Source organism: Narcine bancroftii, chromosome 7 (assembly GCF_036971445.1).
Source record: "Narcine bancroftii isolate sNarBan1 chromosome 7, sNarBan1.hap1, whole genome shotgun sequence".
Classification (NCBI taxonomy): Eukaryota; Metazoa; Chordata; class Chondrichthyes; order Torpediniformes; family Narcinidae; genus Narcine; species Narcine bancroftii.
Window position 1 is genome coordinate 170353494 of NC_091475.1, and position 18003 is coordinate 170371496.

At 37.6% G+C, this 18003-nt stretch overlaps 1 protein-coding gene across 7 annotated transcripts in view; it reads left to right on the forward strand.

Moving 5' to 3' along the window:
- Positions 1-18003, forward strand: part of LOC138739372 (cullin-5) — an 87586-nt gene that overhangs the window by 13571 nt on the left and 56012 nt on the right. For 4 of the 7 annotated variants that reach the window (XM_069891278.1, XM_069891279.1, XM_069891285.1 and 1 more), the window contains 3 exons: positions 5929-6038; positions 11596-11695; positions 16231-16407. In XM_069891278.1, the coding sequence (XP_069747379.1) occupies positions 5929-6038; positions 11596-11695; positions 16231-16407 (387 nt within the window). Of the gene's footprint in view, positions 1-4676; positions 4712-5928; positions 6039-11595; positions 11696-16230; positions 16408-18003 lie in introns of all 7 variants that reach the window. The other 3 variants (XM_069891280.1, XM_069891281.1, XM_069891282.1) reach the window with 1 other exon arrangement.

Here is an 18003-nt window from a genome sequence, read left to right on the forward strand (position 1 = left end):
TCGTTGATACCATTAATTATAATACTGTGGAGCTATGGTGATCATATCAAGAAATATTTGTGTAGTTTCTGACATAGATAAAAATCAACCTGGACATTTGTAAAAACAGAACTCCTTTGTTACCTGGGGATGGCCTGTATCTGCAATACCATAGTTCTATTAGGTCCTTAATTCTTGGAGTGGTCAATCTTTCATCCACATTTCTATGCTTCTATTGCAACCTAGTCTTTAAAGACAGAAGCAACTTTGTTTTGACTTCACCTTTCTCATTAACTCCGTTGGTTCTGGTTCCCATTCTCTTAGACAGTCACATTTTGGATATGTGGGTTATGAGGAGGCAATTGAGTCCAGTGTGGGAACTGCAGACCTTTTCACAGATGATTGGTAGTGGTGACGCAGAGTGGTTTGTGAGATGGTCTGGCCTTGCACAATTAATACAAAGTTTCTGTGTGTTCCTGATGCGTGGACTCAGGATTCTCAATAACATCCTGGATGCACCTAAGTGGTCATGTTTCAGTAGGGTTGCTGTATTTCCATAAGGAAGTTTTGAGATACCCTTGAGTCTTTTCCTCTGTTTGGTCATCCCTCTCTAAGGCAGAATTTGGAAAAGAGTTTTGAGAATTCAAATAAAACAGTAGATGCTGGAATTGACACAAAAACAGAACTTCTGGAAAACGTGGCCAAGGTGATCCTTCCTTGGAATGATACTGCTTCCCCCAATTTAACTAAAACATGAATTGGTTTCTCTTTCCACAGATGCTTCTTGACTGGCTTAATGTTTTTGCAGCATTTTTTGATTTTTGTATCTGATTTGGAAGTCTGTTGGTGGGTATGTAAATGATATGGCTTGCCTAACTTTGCCAAGTGTAACTAGGGCCTAAATTCTGTGGATGTCATGTGGGAAGGGACACTATATTAGTTTGCTTGTTCTTCCAACCTTGGTAGTATTTACTTCCAGACAAATGGGACTTTGGCAGGATAAACCAGGGTAGAACTGACATTGTGAATGGTGATACCCTGGAGAGTGTTGTCGAGCAAAGTGACTTGGGGTACATAGTTCCATGAAGGTGGTGATGCAGGTAGACGGTGCTGAAGACAGCATTTGGCATGTTTGCCTTCATCAATTAGGGCATTGATAACAGGAGCAAAATTGTCATATTACAATTATTCAGGATGTTGGTGAGATCACATTTGGAGTATTGTGTTCAGGTTTGTTAACCCAGCTGCAAAGAATTGTTAAACAAAAAAAGAAGGGAATTTTGCTGGGTATGGTAAGCTTGAATTATAAGGAAAGGATATGTAGGCTGGGAATTTTCTCCCATGACGTGTTGGAGGCTAAGGGGAGCATTACAGAGGTTTATGAAGTCATAAGCAATTTAGATAAGGTAAATAGTTGTAGCCTTTTTTTTCCCCCAGAGTAGGTGAATCTAAGGATGTGGATTTAAGGTAAGAAGGGAAAAACAGGACCGGAGGAGCACCTTCACACAGAGGGTGGTGGGTATATGGAACAAGCTGCTTGAGGAAATGCTCGAAGCAGGGATAATTATAACATTCAAAAGACATTTAGATAGGTACATGGATAGGAAAGGTTTAGACGGATGTGAGCTGAACACAGGCAAATGGGTTGGCATGGACAAATTGGTGCTGCTTCCTTGTTATAAAACCCCATGACAATTTTATTTACCATTCCAGATAGCCCAGAGCTTTAGAAATTTAAAGAAGGTGGGGGGAGTGGGCAGGGGTCACAGCTACTATTACGTATGAAGTCTGATCTTTAAATATCCTTTCAATCACTCAAAGGCTGTGGTTGTATTGAAGGGAATGATTTATGTCATCATTGATATTCCCCTTCACTGAAAGGAAGCACTAACTTCAATATGCTGTCCCTATTTTTCCTCATAATCTTTGATCCCATTGAGATTAAGAAATATTTCTGCCTCCTTCTTGAATATATGTATTGCCTTGGCCTTCATTGTCTTCTGTGGTAGAAATTTCCACTGGTTCACTGTCCTCTGGGTAAAAATGAGTTTCTGATCTTGATTCTAAATATCGCACTCTTATATTCTGAGACTGTGCCCCTTATTCTAGACTCCCCAGTGATCAAAAATACCATCCTTGTATCTGATTTGTTTTATCTTGTTTTACTATTATAGGTTTTTATGAAATAGCCTCTCATTCATCTAAACTTCAGTGACTATAGACCTAGCTGACTGAAACTCTCTTCATACTTCAGTTCTAATAAATTTTGTTGCACTCTCTCCATGATGAGAATGGCCCCAGATTATTTAGTTTTGCATACTAACTAACCACTTGACTGGAACCTTATCAAAACCTTCTGAAAGTCCAGGTGCATCACATTTACGAATTCTCCTTAGTTGCAGTAAAATACAGTGATAGATTTGTTAAACTTGATTTCATAAATCCAAACTACCTTTGTCTGCTCATATTGATGCTTTATGATAATACATCTTATAATAGATTATACCATTTTCCATACTACTGATTATCATCTTGTTTTCCATTTCCTTTTTTTTTTAAAAATAGTGGGATTATATTTACCTCCTGTCTGTAGAAACTGTTTCCGGAATCTGAATTTTTTTCAAGATGTCACCTGTTATGTCACCACTTCCTTTAATAGCTTGAAATAGATAACAATTATCTCTAATTGGCTATTTTAAACCTCCTTTACAGCTGGTGTAATGAAAATCAACGTTTATGAGTTAATAAAACCTTGTGAATAATTTGTACCTAAGTTTGCTGGATGTCTGCTTTCTGACAATTCTGGGGAAAAAAAATAGAACTTCAAGTGGAGATGCAAAAATTCACTGACTACAACTTCTAGATTTTTGCTTACTATGTAGTACAGAAGTTGCTGTTATGTTCACATTGATGATGTTTGTCATCTGATTTGTTGTTATTAGCTTCTGTCTCCTAGATTTCCTCTTCATCTTCTAGTTAGCTCGGCTGCACAGTAAGAGCACATTGATTTATGTATGTTCTGCATCAGCGTTTCCATTTCTGCTGTTCCAACAATTATTCTACATCATTATTCTTCATATATTCTATCATTTATGAATTGATGAAAAAAATCTCCCTTCATTCATCCTCTATTGTTCCATCTCATGCTCTCTCCAACCATTATTTTCTTTTTTGCACATAGAGCCCTTTTATCTTTCATTTTAAATTCTATTCTGCCTTTCTAACCTTTTTTCTTCCTGTTACTTTCCTATGCACAGTTTAAAAATATTTCATACCATTAATTTGAACTCCAAATATGATTTTTAAAACCTCTATTTAATCTTAATCTCTTTATTCATTTTTTGAGAATCTATTTTAAATCTTTAATTTAAAGATTTCCTCTTTTTAATAAAATTGCTAAGTTTTTCAGCCAGTTAATTAGGGAGATCTCTCATTGTACTTCACATTGTTTCCAGCCCAGGACCTTAAATAATTTCAAACCTCCTTCAGTTGTCAATAGACAATAGACAATAGGAGCTGGAGTAGGCCATTCGGCCCGTCGTGCCAGCACCACCATTTTAGATCATGGCTGATCATTACCATCAGTACCCCTTTCCAGCCTTATCCCCATAACCCTTAACTCCGTAACCCACAAGAGTCTTATCTAACTCTCTTTTGAACATAGTCAGCGAATCCGCCTCTACCTCCCTCTGCGGCAGAGCATTCCACAGATTCACACTTCTCTGGGTAAAAAAATGCTTTCTCATGTCCGTCCTAAAGGGCCTATCCTGTATTCTTAAACTATGCCCTCTAGTCCTCGTCTCCCCCATCATTGGGAACAAGTAATCAGACTTCACCTTGTCTATCCCCCTGATGATTTTATATACCTCAATGAATCTCTTGAATGCAATTTAAAAAGCATTGCTCATTTTGAATTAGTTAAAATTGAATCCTACTATTCCATGTTCTCGTATTTGTTTCTCAATTTTCAGTGGGAGAGTTTTTTAAATAGGGGCTAATAACTTCCTTCATTGTAGAGGAAAATAAAACAAAGAAAATAATTATTCAATATTTTAAAATACAATTTGAACTTTTAGCTTTGTAATTATTACGAGACGGTTAGCGCAATGCCTTTACAGCGTGTGATAGTACAGATTCTATCACCAATGTGTATATGTACAGATTGTAGTGTAGGATGACTGTGATTGGCTGAGAGTGTAGCCACACCCACTGGCAAGTCTTAAAGGATTAAGGTCATTCTGGACTGGTCGACCTACTTGTGATATGCTCCAGTCTTTTAGTTAATAAAAGCCTTGGTTTGGGTCAACATCTTTGGTTCTTTCGACGCGCTCTACACAGCGCTAGCGATCGGGACTGGACCGGGGTTCGAATCCAAAGCTGTCTGTAAGGAGTTTGTATGTTCTCCCATGTGTCTGCGTGGGTTTTCTCCAGGGGCTCCGGTTTCCTCCTACCATTGAAAATGTATCGAGGGTGTAGGTTAGTAGGGTGTAATTTGGGCGGCATGGACTCGTGAGCAAAAATGGCCTGTTACAATGCTACATGTCTAAATTTAAAAAAAAAAATATTGAGGGTAAAGAATACTAGTGACTACTCCTGAATTTAAAAAAAATTAACAATTGCACAGCATCATGTACCGTGGAGGTATGGAATCCAAATTTGAACATGTTTTTCCTGACACATTGAATTTATATTTTCAGCTGCACAGGATTAGAGGAAAAAAATTACAAAGAGGGTAAGACAACAAATAGTATCTGATTTATAAATTAATTTTATCTGACCTCTAAGAGGTTGTATGAATTATCAACCAACAGCTGTGCAACGATTGGATCTATAAACCTTCAATTAGGTATATTGGAGCTTTCTCTGCAACTAAATGGATGGGATATCTGTTTGGTTCAGCTTGAACCAATGCCCTTCTAACAAGGAGGGAAGAGTGACAATGGTGATGGAAAGTGTCATTTTTTAATGCTAGCTAGCCATTGACAATAACTTGTAACTTGTTATAAAATTACAACTATGCTTAAATTGTAACAAGGAGTAAAACACAAAAGTCTGCGGAAAACATACTGGAGGAACTCAGCCGGTCTCTAAACCTTGTAGAAGGGCTCAGGTTTGAAATGTCGGTAATATAACTTCACCTCTTATGGACATGTGAGACGAGCTGAGTTCCTTCAGCATCACTTTTTAAAAATTGTTATAATGTTCTTCAGAAAAAAAGTTAACATGAATCCAAGAATAGAAGAGTGGGAGACATTAATAAAACAAAATAAGTCATCAAAAGTGTTTTGAAGTTTAAGAATGAGATGGATAGGAAGGGTTTAATTAAGTAGGTGATTCCAGAGAGTGGGATGTAGATGGCTTCGGGCAGAAGAATAGTTTTGGGGGGATCAATGACAGATGAAGTAAAAGGATCAGGAGTTGGTGAGAGGAGTTGAATACTAATGGAAGTTAGTAATAAGGGCAAGGATTAAGGGATAAAAACATGAGCATTTTTAAAACTGTAAACCTGGAGACTGAATCACTGGAGGATAGCGGGGATACAGTTGAAGGGAAACAACAGTATAGAACGCATTTTAACGTGGAAAATATTTCAAAATGCTTTGCATTATTAGAGGAGAAAGCAGATAGTCTTTGTGATGGACAAATTATGAAGCAAAAAGCCCAGCTTGGTGCATCAGATCACAAGTTGAATGGTTCAGACTGAGTTACTGTATTACTCAACAAAGGAAGTCAAATTTGCCACTGGATGGGATGAGGTGGCCTCCTTGCATCTCTTTGTAAATGGACTTGCAAATATCTAACAATTGTTTGGATTTGTAATTTGTATCATAGACACTACATCTAAACTTTTATCCAGAGGGTAGGCAGAGTGGTTGTTGGAATTTTGGGGTATTGATATTAATGGCTTAATTGATGCTGGTTGTGCTCATTTCCTTTAATTTCTTACAGAATAAAGGCTCCCTCCAGTTTGAGGACAAATGGGACCTTATGCGCCCCATTGTCTTAAAGCTGTTACGGCAGGAATCTGTGACAAAGCAACAGTGGTTTGACTTGTTTTCGTAAGTACCTCACTAATTTAATTGACTGTAAAAGCATTGACCAGGATTTTTTTGTGTACCAGGAAATACAACTTGATTGAGTCTACACTTTTGGTAACTGTCCATGGCTTGCCTATGAATCAAGACAATTTCTTAGATTAAAAGCAGCCTGTGTTTGAGTGAATACTGTAGTATATTTCAGGGTATAAGTTGAGTCATGAAACCCAAAATATCTCTCAAAAAATGGGCTGTCAACTTATACCTTGGATATACTTTTGAGATCTTAAATTCAACTCAAAATTAAATTTGCACTGATCTGGCATACAAGTTGACACTTGAAGAACTGATTCAATGTACAAGTCGACCCTTGAAAAACCAAAAAAAGCCCTGGCTATGACAGATTTTAATTGAGATTCTTATTGAAAATAACAACCTGATTAGCATCCTTCAAAATCACTCTTGCTGTCATCGTCTGAAGCAAAGATGGCAGTAAGCACATCCATACTTTCACTATTTAAACAGTCATCATGTAGGTTCCAGACTGTATCTGATGAGGCAGTTTCAGCTTCGTCATTAGTGTCCCATCAATTGCACAAGGGATACCGCACTTTTTAATTTATTACAGTCTCTACTTTAACTTGGTCCCATGCCTTGAACATGAAGTTACATAGCATATCAAGTGATGCAGCACACATTGCCCCGCCTTTTGTAAACTACTTTTCTGCACTCAACATCCATGTATTTATTCCATTCCTCGCGCACGTAATCTTTGAATGGCTTGTTCAAGCAGACATCGAGATAATATAGACCTCAAACCACCCAGGATAACTGCCATGTAAATATTATGTAGTGCTAATGTACTTTGGGTTTTCAGTAAATGGCTCCAAAACATATCCCAGACCATCAAACTCTGTTCTTTGTGTAAACTGCCTGGCTGCCTGTTCATTGTCTCTCCATAGTTTTACACCATTTTCATGAAAATGTACAAAAATACCTGCAGGGAATTTTATTTTCAATTTAATTTTGCATTTGAAGATTAGCATGGGTTTTAACTTTATCCCATTGGCCTTGCACGATAATGCCACAATTAAACCTGGTCCTTTGATGGTCTGTACTTCCAGTTTGCCTATTATGTCAAAATTCATTGGGGTTTTGTCCATGTTTCTGATACTTGCTGATGCAAACTGGTGTTTCTGCCGGTTGCATAAAATAAACTGGTGAAAACTTACAACTTTATGATCAAGATCTTTTGGTAGTTTCTGTGCAATTTTTCTTGTTTTTGGCATAAACTAGATTTTTCCTGTTCATGAAATGATTGCACCAGCTGACTGTAGCCTCAAAATCATCACTGAAGTCTGGGTTCAACTTAGCCCACTGCAGTGCCAATGTTCTTGTTTTATTTCGGGTGACTTGCAATTTTGCTTCTGTTCATTTACCCAGTCTGCAACATGATTTTCCAATTCTGGCCAACGAGTGATTCCTTTTCTCCAAGAAAATTGCCTTTTTTGTGTTTTTCTTAAAATCTCTTCTTTCTTCCTCCAGTCTCTTAGCAACATCTCATACATATCAAATTCTCTTGCAATAAGGCAGTTGTTGGTTTTCTTGGCCAATTTTATCACTTTAAACTTAAAGCTTGCTTCATATTTTAATCATGTGCTGCATTGTGTTGATGGACCCTCTATGATAGCAGTAACCTCCAGATAACGCCCAGCAGATCAATCCACACAATCTATGGGGGTCGACGTATATGCCGGTCAATTGCCCATCTTGGGCATCGCAAACTTTGGGGGTCAACATATGCCGGTCAATGGGGCAGCTCTGGCAACCAGAATATGGGGGTCGACTTATACACTGGATATGTCATAAAACCATTAAAATGCTGAAAAGGGGTGGGATGGTCGACTTGTACGCTGGTTGATTTGTATAATTAAATAATATGGTAGATTTGTGGGAGAGTGTGTTGCAAATGTGATCAGAAGGAAATTACCATAGTAGGTCTGCGATGATAGCTGTTTAATGAAGCCCTTGGAGGGGGTGAAGCATTTCAACATTGGGCTATTACTGTATTTTCACTCCTATAATGCGCACACACATACCACACACAAAATCATAAATTGTGTTAAAATATTTTTGTATAACGAGCAAATGCATATAATGCATGGGTGTAGTATTCTAAATACCATCTGGAAAAAGCAATTTGCATTTAAAGGGAAGATGAGACAAAGTACATGCCAGTATCTGCCACAGTGAACCTCCCACAATTAACACCTATTCAACTTCCCTCAGAGGTGTCAACCGTGCAATGATATCCTGCTGCAACACAGTAACAAGCTTTGGAGAGGAATTAAGTAAATAGGTCTAAGACAGGCTTCATATTTGAGCAGGATTTTAATTCTAATGTTCTCTCAAATCAAAGGCACTTGATATGTTAATCTCCCTCAAGACAATTAACATTGATAAGGTGCATTGCCTTAGTTGCAATGCCCTGCATTCAATATAAAGAAATATTCCCAAAATCAAAATTTCCCATAGCTGTTATAAATTGTGCCATTACGCTGCCACTATTATATTCTCATACTTGCTATAATATTCCTACGCTCACTATAAATTGCCAGTGCGCCTTTCCCATAGTCATTATTAATTGTTCATGTTCTTTCATTGCCATTATTATATTCCCACGCTCACTAATATTCCCTCGCTCACTATAAATTGCTGGCATGTCTTTCCCACGGCCGCTATTAACTGTACACGTTTTTTCAACATGTAAAAATATGCATTTATAGCGCACACATGCATATAACAAAAAATATTCTTGTATAGTACACACATTAATTAAGAGAATTTGATATGTATGAGATGTTGCTAAGAGACTGGAGGAAGAAAGAAGAGATTTTAAGAAAAATACAAAAAAGGCAATTTTCTTGGAGAAAAGGCCAGAATTGGAAAATGCATATAGTGCGTGGGGGTATCTGGTTTGTAAAATATACATATAACACTTGTATTATATGCATTTATAAAAAAAAAGGCATTCTTAAATTTTATGGAACACAACTTGCAATTGTTCTGTGTTGGTTATACTCTGGAGCTTTCGGATTATAATTTCATCAATCTTGTGCTTTATAACTTTGTGTTTTTAACACCAGAATTGCTGTGGTATGAATAATTTGTAGTAATTGTTATATTTACAGTCAGTCCACTGACTGTCAATATGCAAATATTTGGGACGTCTACCATTGCTTGTGACTTGAATTCTGGAAGTTATAATGGACAAGCAGGTGGACATCCTACTTTTGATTTTTCATTTCCAACTTACTCCAATTCTTACTAAAATTGAGCCAAAAAGTCAGTTTAGAACCTGTTGTTTTGAGAGGTGATTTTCGAGATATTTAAAATAAATTAGTCTAATAAATATTTTTCTGAATAATTGGGCAGATCTCTGATGCAAATTATAATCTAAAAAGACCTAATGTATAAATAATTATGATTTGAGTCTGATTATTATGAAGTTTACTTTTATTGTGGAATGACACTCTATGAACTCATTGCTTTGCGATGCATTCTAATCTTTTGTATGAAGGAGTAAACGCTTTGAGAATAAAGCTCCATGTGTGGTATTGTTTGATGGTACACAGTCAGCCTATTTATATTGCAAATCATTTTAAATAAACAGTGATAATGGTATCACGTTAAGACTTAAGTGGACAAGATCATAGAGGAAATAAGTTGAATTCTCAGCATAAAATGTTAAAATGTGGGATGTTTTTGATTTATCGTGAAACAAGACCGCTTTGAAAAGTTTCTATCTTGAAAAATTGAATGTTTTTTAGACATACAGCATGGTAACAGGCCTTTCGTCCCACGAGCTGGTGCCGCCCAATTACAACCCTGATACATTTTGAAGGGAGGAATCCCATGTAGACACGAGGAGAACATAGAAATTCCTGACAGGTGGTGCCAGATTCTGGCGCTGCAACAGCATTGCGCTAACTATGCCGCCCTAACTCTAACTGTGCCATAGCTACTGTTACATCTGTTACATAAATGCAAGTGAAAGTCTCCAAGCCAAGCATTGCTTTTTTAAAAAAATAATTAGTATTCAAGGTTGAAAAGCCCCATGAAAATAAATTGTTTTCTTTCGATTTCAGTTGTATCCCATCTTCATCGATTAGGAATTTAATTCGTGCTACCTTGTGTCAGTATGCCAAACCCATTTCACAGTACTCTTACAGTAAAACCCCCAATATCCAGCACCTATGGGGATTGATATATGCTGGATAAGTGAATTTTCCAGTTGCTTGAGATTGCGTGTTGTGTGATTTGAGAACTAACTGCTAGAGGGTGCTAATTTTAAACTTTTGGGTCTTTTTTGTAATTTTTTTGTCAGTTGTTTGTACTTTATCGTGATTTTTTTTGCCAGTTGTTTGAAGCTGTCGGTTGCTTGAGTTCCAGATAACGAGTATTTTACTGTACTATGATTTAACAAGAATCAGAGACTAGTATTTTGCCTTTATAATGATGATCAGCCTTCCAGAATTTTAATGGTGTGGATGATTAAACATGAAAATTCAGTGTTGAATTGTTTATTGTCACATACAGTGGAAAAATTTTGTTTTGCAAGCTATCTAGTCGTCAACCTATTCTTGAGTAACACAGTATTGCAAAATAAAACAAAAGCGCATAGCATTAGAGAGCAATGTTCATTTAAAACTGTGCAAGGACAACATCATTTTACTGATGCAAGCCCAATTCAATAGCCTGTAACAGTGGGGAAGAAGCTGGTGGCATGTGTTTTCAGTCTTGTGTATCTTCTGCCCATTGAGAGGGAGGAGGAAAGAGAGTGACATATGTTCTCTAATATGTTGGTTTTTTTCCTGAGGCAGCAGAAAATTTAAACGGAGTCGATGAAGGGGAGGTTGGCGTGAGCGATGGCCTGAGGTGTATTCACAACTTAATGCAACTTCTTGTAGTCTTGGGTAAAACAGGATACTTTCTAGGGTGTATCTATTTCAAATATACTTTATCTTTGTACAGTTGTCAGCATAATTCTGGGAAGTTATTGACCTGATGAAATTTTCATGGTTCAAAAAACTATTCTTCTTGTGAAATATCTTGAGACTGTTATGTTTCTTGCACAGGAATGATTGAGTTTTCACTTGTGAGTTATTTCTGACCCTAAAAATTATATATAATGAGTTAATCCACAGACCATTTGATAGGATCATTGTTGCTGAATACCTTTAGTGTCTCGGAAAAGAGAAATTCCATCCTCTAGATATTTTTATGAGCAGCTTTCATTGACATCAACAACTGATGTCATGATTTTGCTATTGACCACACAATACAAGTCATAGGTGATTTGTACATTGTAGTTCGCTCTTCAAAGGAAAGTGTCATTAGTTTTAATTAATGGAAATTTCTTTTTGTCTGTTTAATATAGTCATCAGATTTAAAATGCAATAAACAAAAAGCTCGTGTATGTAAATTATTTTCTAGGTATGTTGCACTAGAATTTTGTTGAAATTAAAATCTCCCACATTTTCCAAAATTCTGCATGGTAAATAATGTTATTATTTTACAGAGACGTTCATGCTGTCTGTCTATGGGATGATAAAGGTCCAGCAAAAATTCATCAGGCACTCAAGGAAGATATTTTAGATTTCATCAAACAAGCTCAAGCTGTAAGTTTGCAACTTTTATTAAATTCTACATTATCCATATTTAGACAACCATTGATACAACTTTTACTTTGTATTGCATTGAAGTATTGAATTTAAAAAATTATAAAATTCTGAATGAATTACTACTTGGATCTCTAACTTGCTTTTGTACTAAAAAGCACAATATTAAATCAAAATTCACTGCAGTAAGAATAGTACCCAAATACACGTGTTTCCCTTTTGGGGATAAGTTTTCTGTATATAACAACATAAGGGACCATTAGCTTATGGAGCCAGTACTGGCTCACTGGTGAACAATCTTGCCATTCCCATTTTTCCTCTTATTCTCTGTAGCATATTCTTTCTTGGATACCTATCAACTGCATTTTTAAAATAATTTCGTTCCTTAGCTATGCTAAGGGGAAATTTACACTAGACAATATTTGAGATGTGGAATGAAATTGGGGAGAATATGTAAACGGCAGAGATAGCACCTGAGGTCAAGATGGAACTCGGCTTCTTGGAGTTACACAGCAGCACCACTGATTGATATTCCTCCATTCTGCCCTTGTATTTCAACATTTGGAATTTTTTTTAACATTTCTTGCAAATGACAAATTAAGTGGTAGCCATTTAATAAATAAAAATTTATATGTAAGGTGAACAGACTTTCTTTGTGAACGTGCAGAAATTCAAATTTGACTACGTTTGGAGAGGCAATTTAAATCTTATGCACTGTTGGCACATGCATGCATCCTTAATGTGGCTAATGATTATTATTGTGGGGTGTAGAAGAAGAGAGAACATTCTGAGCTGATAAACCCTTTACAAATTACTGTACATTCATTTTTAATTATTATTGTTTATTTCAGAATAATGTAAATTCTCACTAAATATTGGAAAAATTAAGGCTTCATCGTTTGTTCCTGTGTAGTAACAATCAATTAAATTTATTAATTTAGTTTGATATATAAAGTTATATTGATCTAAAACAAAATGGCAGCACTGCGGGGCTGCAGAAACAGTAGTGCTACCACTGGTATGGACCTGGGATATTGGAGAACATAGATACAGCATTCCACCACAAGGTTCAACCATCCGGTCCTAATTTGGATGGATTTTTAAAAGGCTTGTTAAAGGAGCTGACGTATTTAAAATTTTGCAACCGTGGGGTCTGTCACCGAGATGGTGTGCCTGTGCTGATAATGGTCTCAAGGGGTTGTAGACTCTGGGGAAGCAGCAGACCAGTATCTTATCAGATAGGAGGTTTGGATCTGGAGCTCTGGTTCCCAACGGATGGAACAGGGGTCTGTGCAGGTGTGGTGGAGGCGAACTCACAGACACTCAGTGATTCTGAATGGACTCTCTTTTGCTTCTCTGTCTTACTGTAAGGGGTGCCAGGGAATGGTATGGATCAGGTGCTGGTCAGTGGGACTAGGAGGGTGGGAATTTGTTAGGGCCGAACTGGCCTGTTCTGTGCTGTAAGTGGTTATATGGTTATGGTTATATGGTTAATACTATATTGTTGCTATTCTATTCTGCAAATAATAATCTTGAATATTTGGTGATTCTCAAAACTGTTATGGAATCCAGAGGACCCCCAAAACCAGCAACAATAGATGTGCACCACAACACAATTTTACTTAAACGAAAGTAGGTTTAATTATATTTGAACAAGAAAACAGAATTAAACATTAACTTATTACTTAACCTACCTAACCTACTTAATCCCCCCTCTAATACTAAGCGCAGGCGCGTGTAATGTGTATTTAAGATTAGAAAAGTTCTTTGGATCACAGTCCAATCTCACTGGTTGCAGGCAATTCTTGTACTGTGCACAGAAGTTAGCATTAACAAAGTTCACCAGTCTTTGGTGCTTAACAGGCGAATAGTTACCACTCAGGAGGGTTCTTGCTGGTTTTCAGAGAGAGATTCCTTTTCCAGGATATCCGCAATTGATTCCTTTCCAATCAGCCTTGCTGACGAAACTTGCCCCCTTCGGGTTCTCCAGATGATCCTCTTTCTTTCAGGTCACCTTTCAGATCGCCAGTCTTCTCCTTTGACCAGACAGCCTTCCAAACAAAGTTTGCCAGCTTTGCCCTTCTGGAAATAATTTCTGTGACTCCTCTCTCTGTTTCACACCCTCCCTCTCTTAGAGCAAAACTGTTCTTCTCTGCCTGCAAAGATCACATGCTCTCCCAGGCAAGCTGTTGTTAATACTTTGTTGCCTCCTGCAAAAATCCTGCAAATATTCTGTGTTTTTAAAATGTGTGTGTGCAAGCTGCTCTAACAATTCCTCCCAAACCACCTCCAAATACTCCGTCACAAAACAAATTGGAATTTTAAATTTATAACATAGCTGCTTGTCCAAATCAGTGAAGACATAAAATTGGCTCCAATATGTATGACATATAAACTCATTAAATTTTACATCGTGGAAACAGGCCCTTCAGCAAAAAGGGTTCATTCTGACTAAGTTGTTCTAAACTTGTCCCATTTGTCTGTTTTTGATCTATATCCTTCTATAGCTTTCCTATCCATGTATCCGTTTAATTTTTTTAGAAAATGTTTCAATTATACTTGCATCTACCACCTCCTTTGCAATTTGTCCACATACCTTCCATCATTGTGTGAGAAAGATCCCTTTTAAATCTTTCCCCTCTCATCTTTAGGCCTTCTAATTTTAGACTCCCCTACCTCTCATGATTTTGTACATCTCTGTAAGGTCCCTCCTCAGTATCTTACACTCCAAGGAAACAAATCCCAGCCTGCCTTTCCTTATAACTTGGAAAGCCCTCTAGTTTTGGTAACATTCTCATGAATATTTTCTGCACCCTTTCCACCTTAATAACATCTTTCCTATAGCTGGGTGACCAGATTACACAGTACTCTGTGTGGTTTCTCTACCATCTTGATTATTTGTAACATGACCTCCCAGCTCTTGTACTCAGTGCCTTGACCAAGAAAGGCAAGTGTGCCAAACACCTTCTTCATCATCCTGTCTACCTGCATTACCACTTTCATGGAATTAAGTACTTGTGCCATTAGGTCGCTCTGTTCTACAATGCTCCCCAGAGCTCTATCATTTACCGTGCAAATTATGATTTCAGTTTTCAAACTGACTGTGCAATTCAAAGAGAATAAAAATATCAATAAAGTGCACAAGTAAGAGTACCTGATTGATTTTATTGTTGAGGACTCTGATGGTGGAGCGGTAATAGCTGTTCCTGCATCTAGAGGTGTTAGTCTTGTGCAACCTATACTTCTTACCAGATGGCAGAGGTGAAAACAGAGCTAGCGCTGGGTGGTGTGGATCCTTGATGATTGTTGCTGCTCTCCAATGGCAGCGTTCACTGTAGACATTCTTGATAGTGAGGAGGATTTTGCCTGTGATGTCCTGGGTTGTGTCCACTGCCTTTTGGAGGGCTTTATGCTCAGGGATATAGGTGTACCCATACCAGACTGTAATGTAGCTGCTCAGCATACTGTATCAGTTATATCAATCATGCTTATCAATTATAGCATCTTGTCCTCGTGCATCTTAATGCTTTCAGAGCATTACATAAAATTGTCAAATTTGTTGCTTAAAATACATAATTTGGAAAAACTGATTGGGAGGAACAAAATTACTAGTTGCTTACCAGAATGTATTGAATTTCCATCCCCAACATTTCATAATCAGATCCATTTATGACTATCCATTGTCTCTATCTCCCTATTCCTGATCTCCAATTTCTTAATCATAAAAGAAATTATAGTTGAATCTTCCTTATCCCTCTCCTCACTGTAAGGTAAAACATCATGAGATGGGAATGTGTAAGGAGTTACCCTGTGCAGGGCTGTAACAAGAAGGGGAGGTGTCCTTGTACTCCTGTTAGGTAAAACATCATGAGATGGGAATGTGTAAGGAGTTACCCTGTGCAGGGCTGTAACAAGATGTGAATGCATCCTTGTACTTACAAGATAAGAGAGACATTGATCGATTGAGAGGCAGGAAGCTAGCAGGGAAAGGATAGCAACAGTTTTAGTCATTGGACAAGTAATGATATGATGATGTTCTAAGCACGTATCCAAGGGTATAAAAAATCACCATTTTGCTGATAACGGCAGAATGCATTCTCCGACTAACATTGTTAGTTGCAAGTGTTACAATCCGGTAATAAAGAACAAAGAACCCTGATTTCGACTCAGTCTGGTGTTTGTCTCACTCATTCATGAACAAAGAAGACCTAACATCACCCATGTTCATTTCCATTTTCTAACCTTGTCTTTTCTGTACAGAGAAACCTTCAATCTCTTATCTTTAAAGATAAAAGTACCAAAGATGTTTTTTAGTTGTATTAGTATTAGGAAATGGTTATATGGCTGGTGTTGATACTACTTTAACTCTGTGGATGCAATATTATACATACATACAGATATAGAGCACGGTAACATTCATCGTTCCCAATAAAACATAGAATTTTGCCTGCAGTTAATATTCATGCATCCAACTGTTTTTAATGATTTTTTTTTGCCTGATCTGATGCAAATGTTAATTATGTTGTCTTTTTCAGAGAGTGCTGAGTCACCAAGATGACACTGCTTTATTGAAGGCCTATATTGCAGAATGGCGGAAATTTTTCACACAGTGTGATATTTTGCCCAAGCCTTTCTGTCAATTAGAAATTACATTAATGGGCAAACAGGGCAGTAATAAGAAATCCAATGTAGAGGACAGTATTGTGAGAAAGGTAAGTAATGGGAATTTACTGTTAATCAGTGTGTTCATTTTTAAAGTCTGTAAACGTAACAATCAAACATGATTTCAATGGAATACAGGTCTGCTGTAGTTGCATAATAATAACTGTAGCATGGAAGGAGCCTATTTGGCCCATTGAGTCTATACTGGAACATCCAGCAGTGCCTTTTCTCTCCCTACATTTTGAATACCATTCCATTTAATTTACAATATTTACAAAGAACTGCAATTATCAAAATTATGTTAAAGAAATATTTGAGCACTGCCTTCAAAGGAGGAATCCTAGTTAAGAGGCAATTCTCACAACTGTGCTTACCTCCACAAAGCCTGAGGAACAGGCAGCTGCATTGCCTCAGCTGACATGAGGAGGATGTTATCCAGGCTGAACCCACGCAAAGCAGCACGACCATATTACATACCTGGTCGGACGTTGAGAGACTCTGCAGACCAGCTGACTGAGGTACTAATGGGCATCTTCAATATTTCACTCCAGCAGTCCATTGTCCCACCAAAATTCAAGGCAGCTACCATTATCCCAGTGCCCGAGAGAATGATGGTAGCTAGACTCAATGTCTACCGTCCAGTGGCACTGACCTCCAGAAATAATGGACCTATTCCGGGTTCCCAATCAGCCAAACTGATACACAGACAATGCAATAGTCCTGATCCTCCACTTTGTCCTGACTCACCTTGGAATGATACCTTATATGCCAGGCTGTTGCTCCTTGACTTCAGCTCAATGTTCAACACAATCATACCTCAGATAAACTGATCTCACGAGGACTCAACACCCTTCTCTGCAACTGGATCCTGCTCTTCTGGATTAAAAGACCACTGTCTGTTTGGATTGGTAGCAAAACTTCAAGTTTCATTGTATTGAGCATTGCTGCTCCTCAGGGCTGCCAGATTAGCCTACTACTATTCACGTTCTTAACTTATGACTGTACTACCAAGTTCAACTCCCACAGAATCATCAATATTCCGACACAACGATAATTGGGCTCATCGACAACAATGATAAGTCAGCTTACAGAGAGGAAATTGAAAGACTTGTACAGTGGTACAAGAGCAACAACCTAAGTTTCAATGTGGACAAGACAAAGGAGATGATGCAAAGGAGATGATTGTGGACTTCAGGAAAATGAAGGTCCACTCCCACTACATATCTTGGCTCTGTCATACAGAGAGTGGGGAGCACGAAGTTCCTTGGCACCTGTTTAAAGAACAATGTCTTAAAAAGATACTGCCTAAGAGAATTAGTATTTCTAAACCAAGAGAAACTAGGATTCCATTTCCTGCATGTATAACCTTTAATTCACATTGTTTTTACTTAAATGTTTATATCATTTAGACCAGTGGTTCTCAACCTTTTTCTTTCCACTCACATACTACTAAGTAATGGCATAGGAAATGGAATCCTAGTTTCTCTTGGTTTAGAAATACTAATTCTCTTAGGCAGTATCTTTTTAGACAGGCCCTCTGGATTGAGGATGACTTACTTTCCTTCTAGTTCTTTGGGTGGTGTATTAGGAAATACAGAGTCCTTCGTGGAAATTGCAGTCTTCCAGAAGTTGGATGCTATGAACTA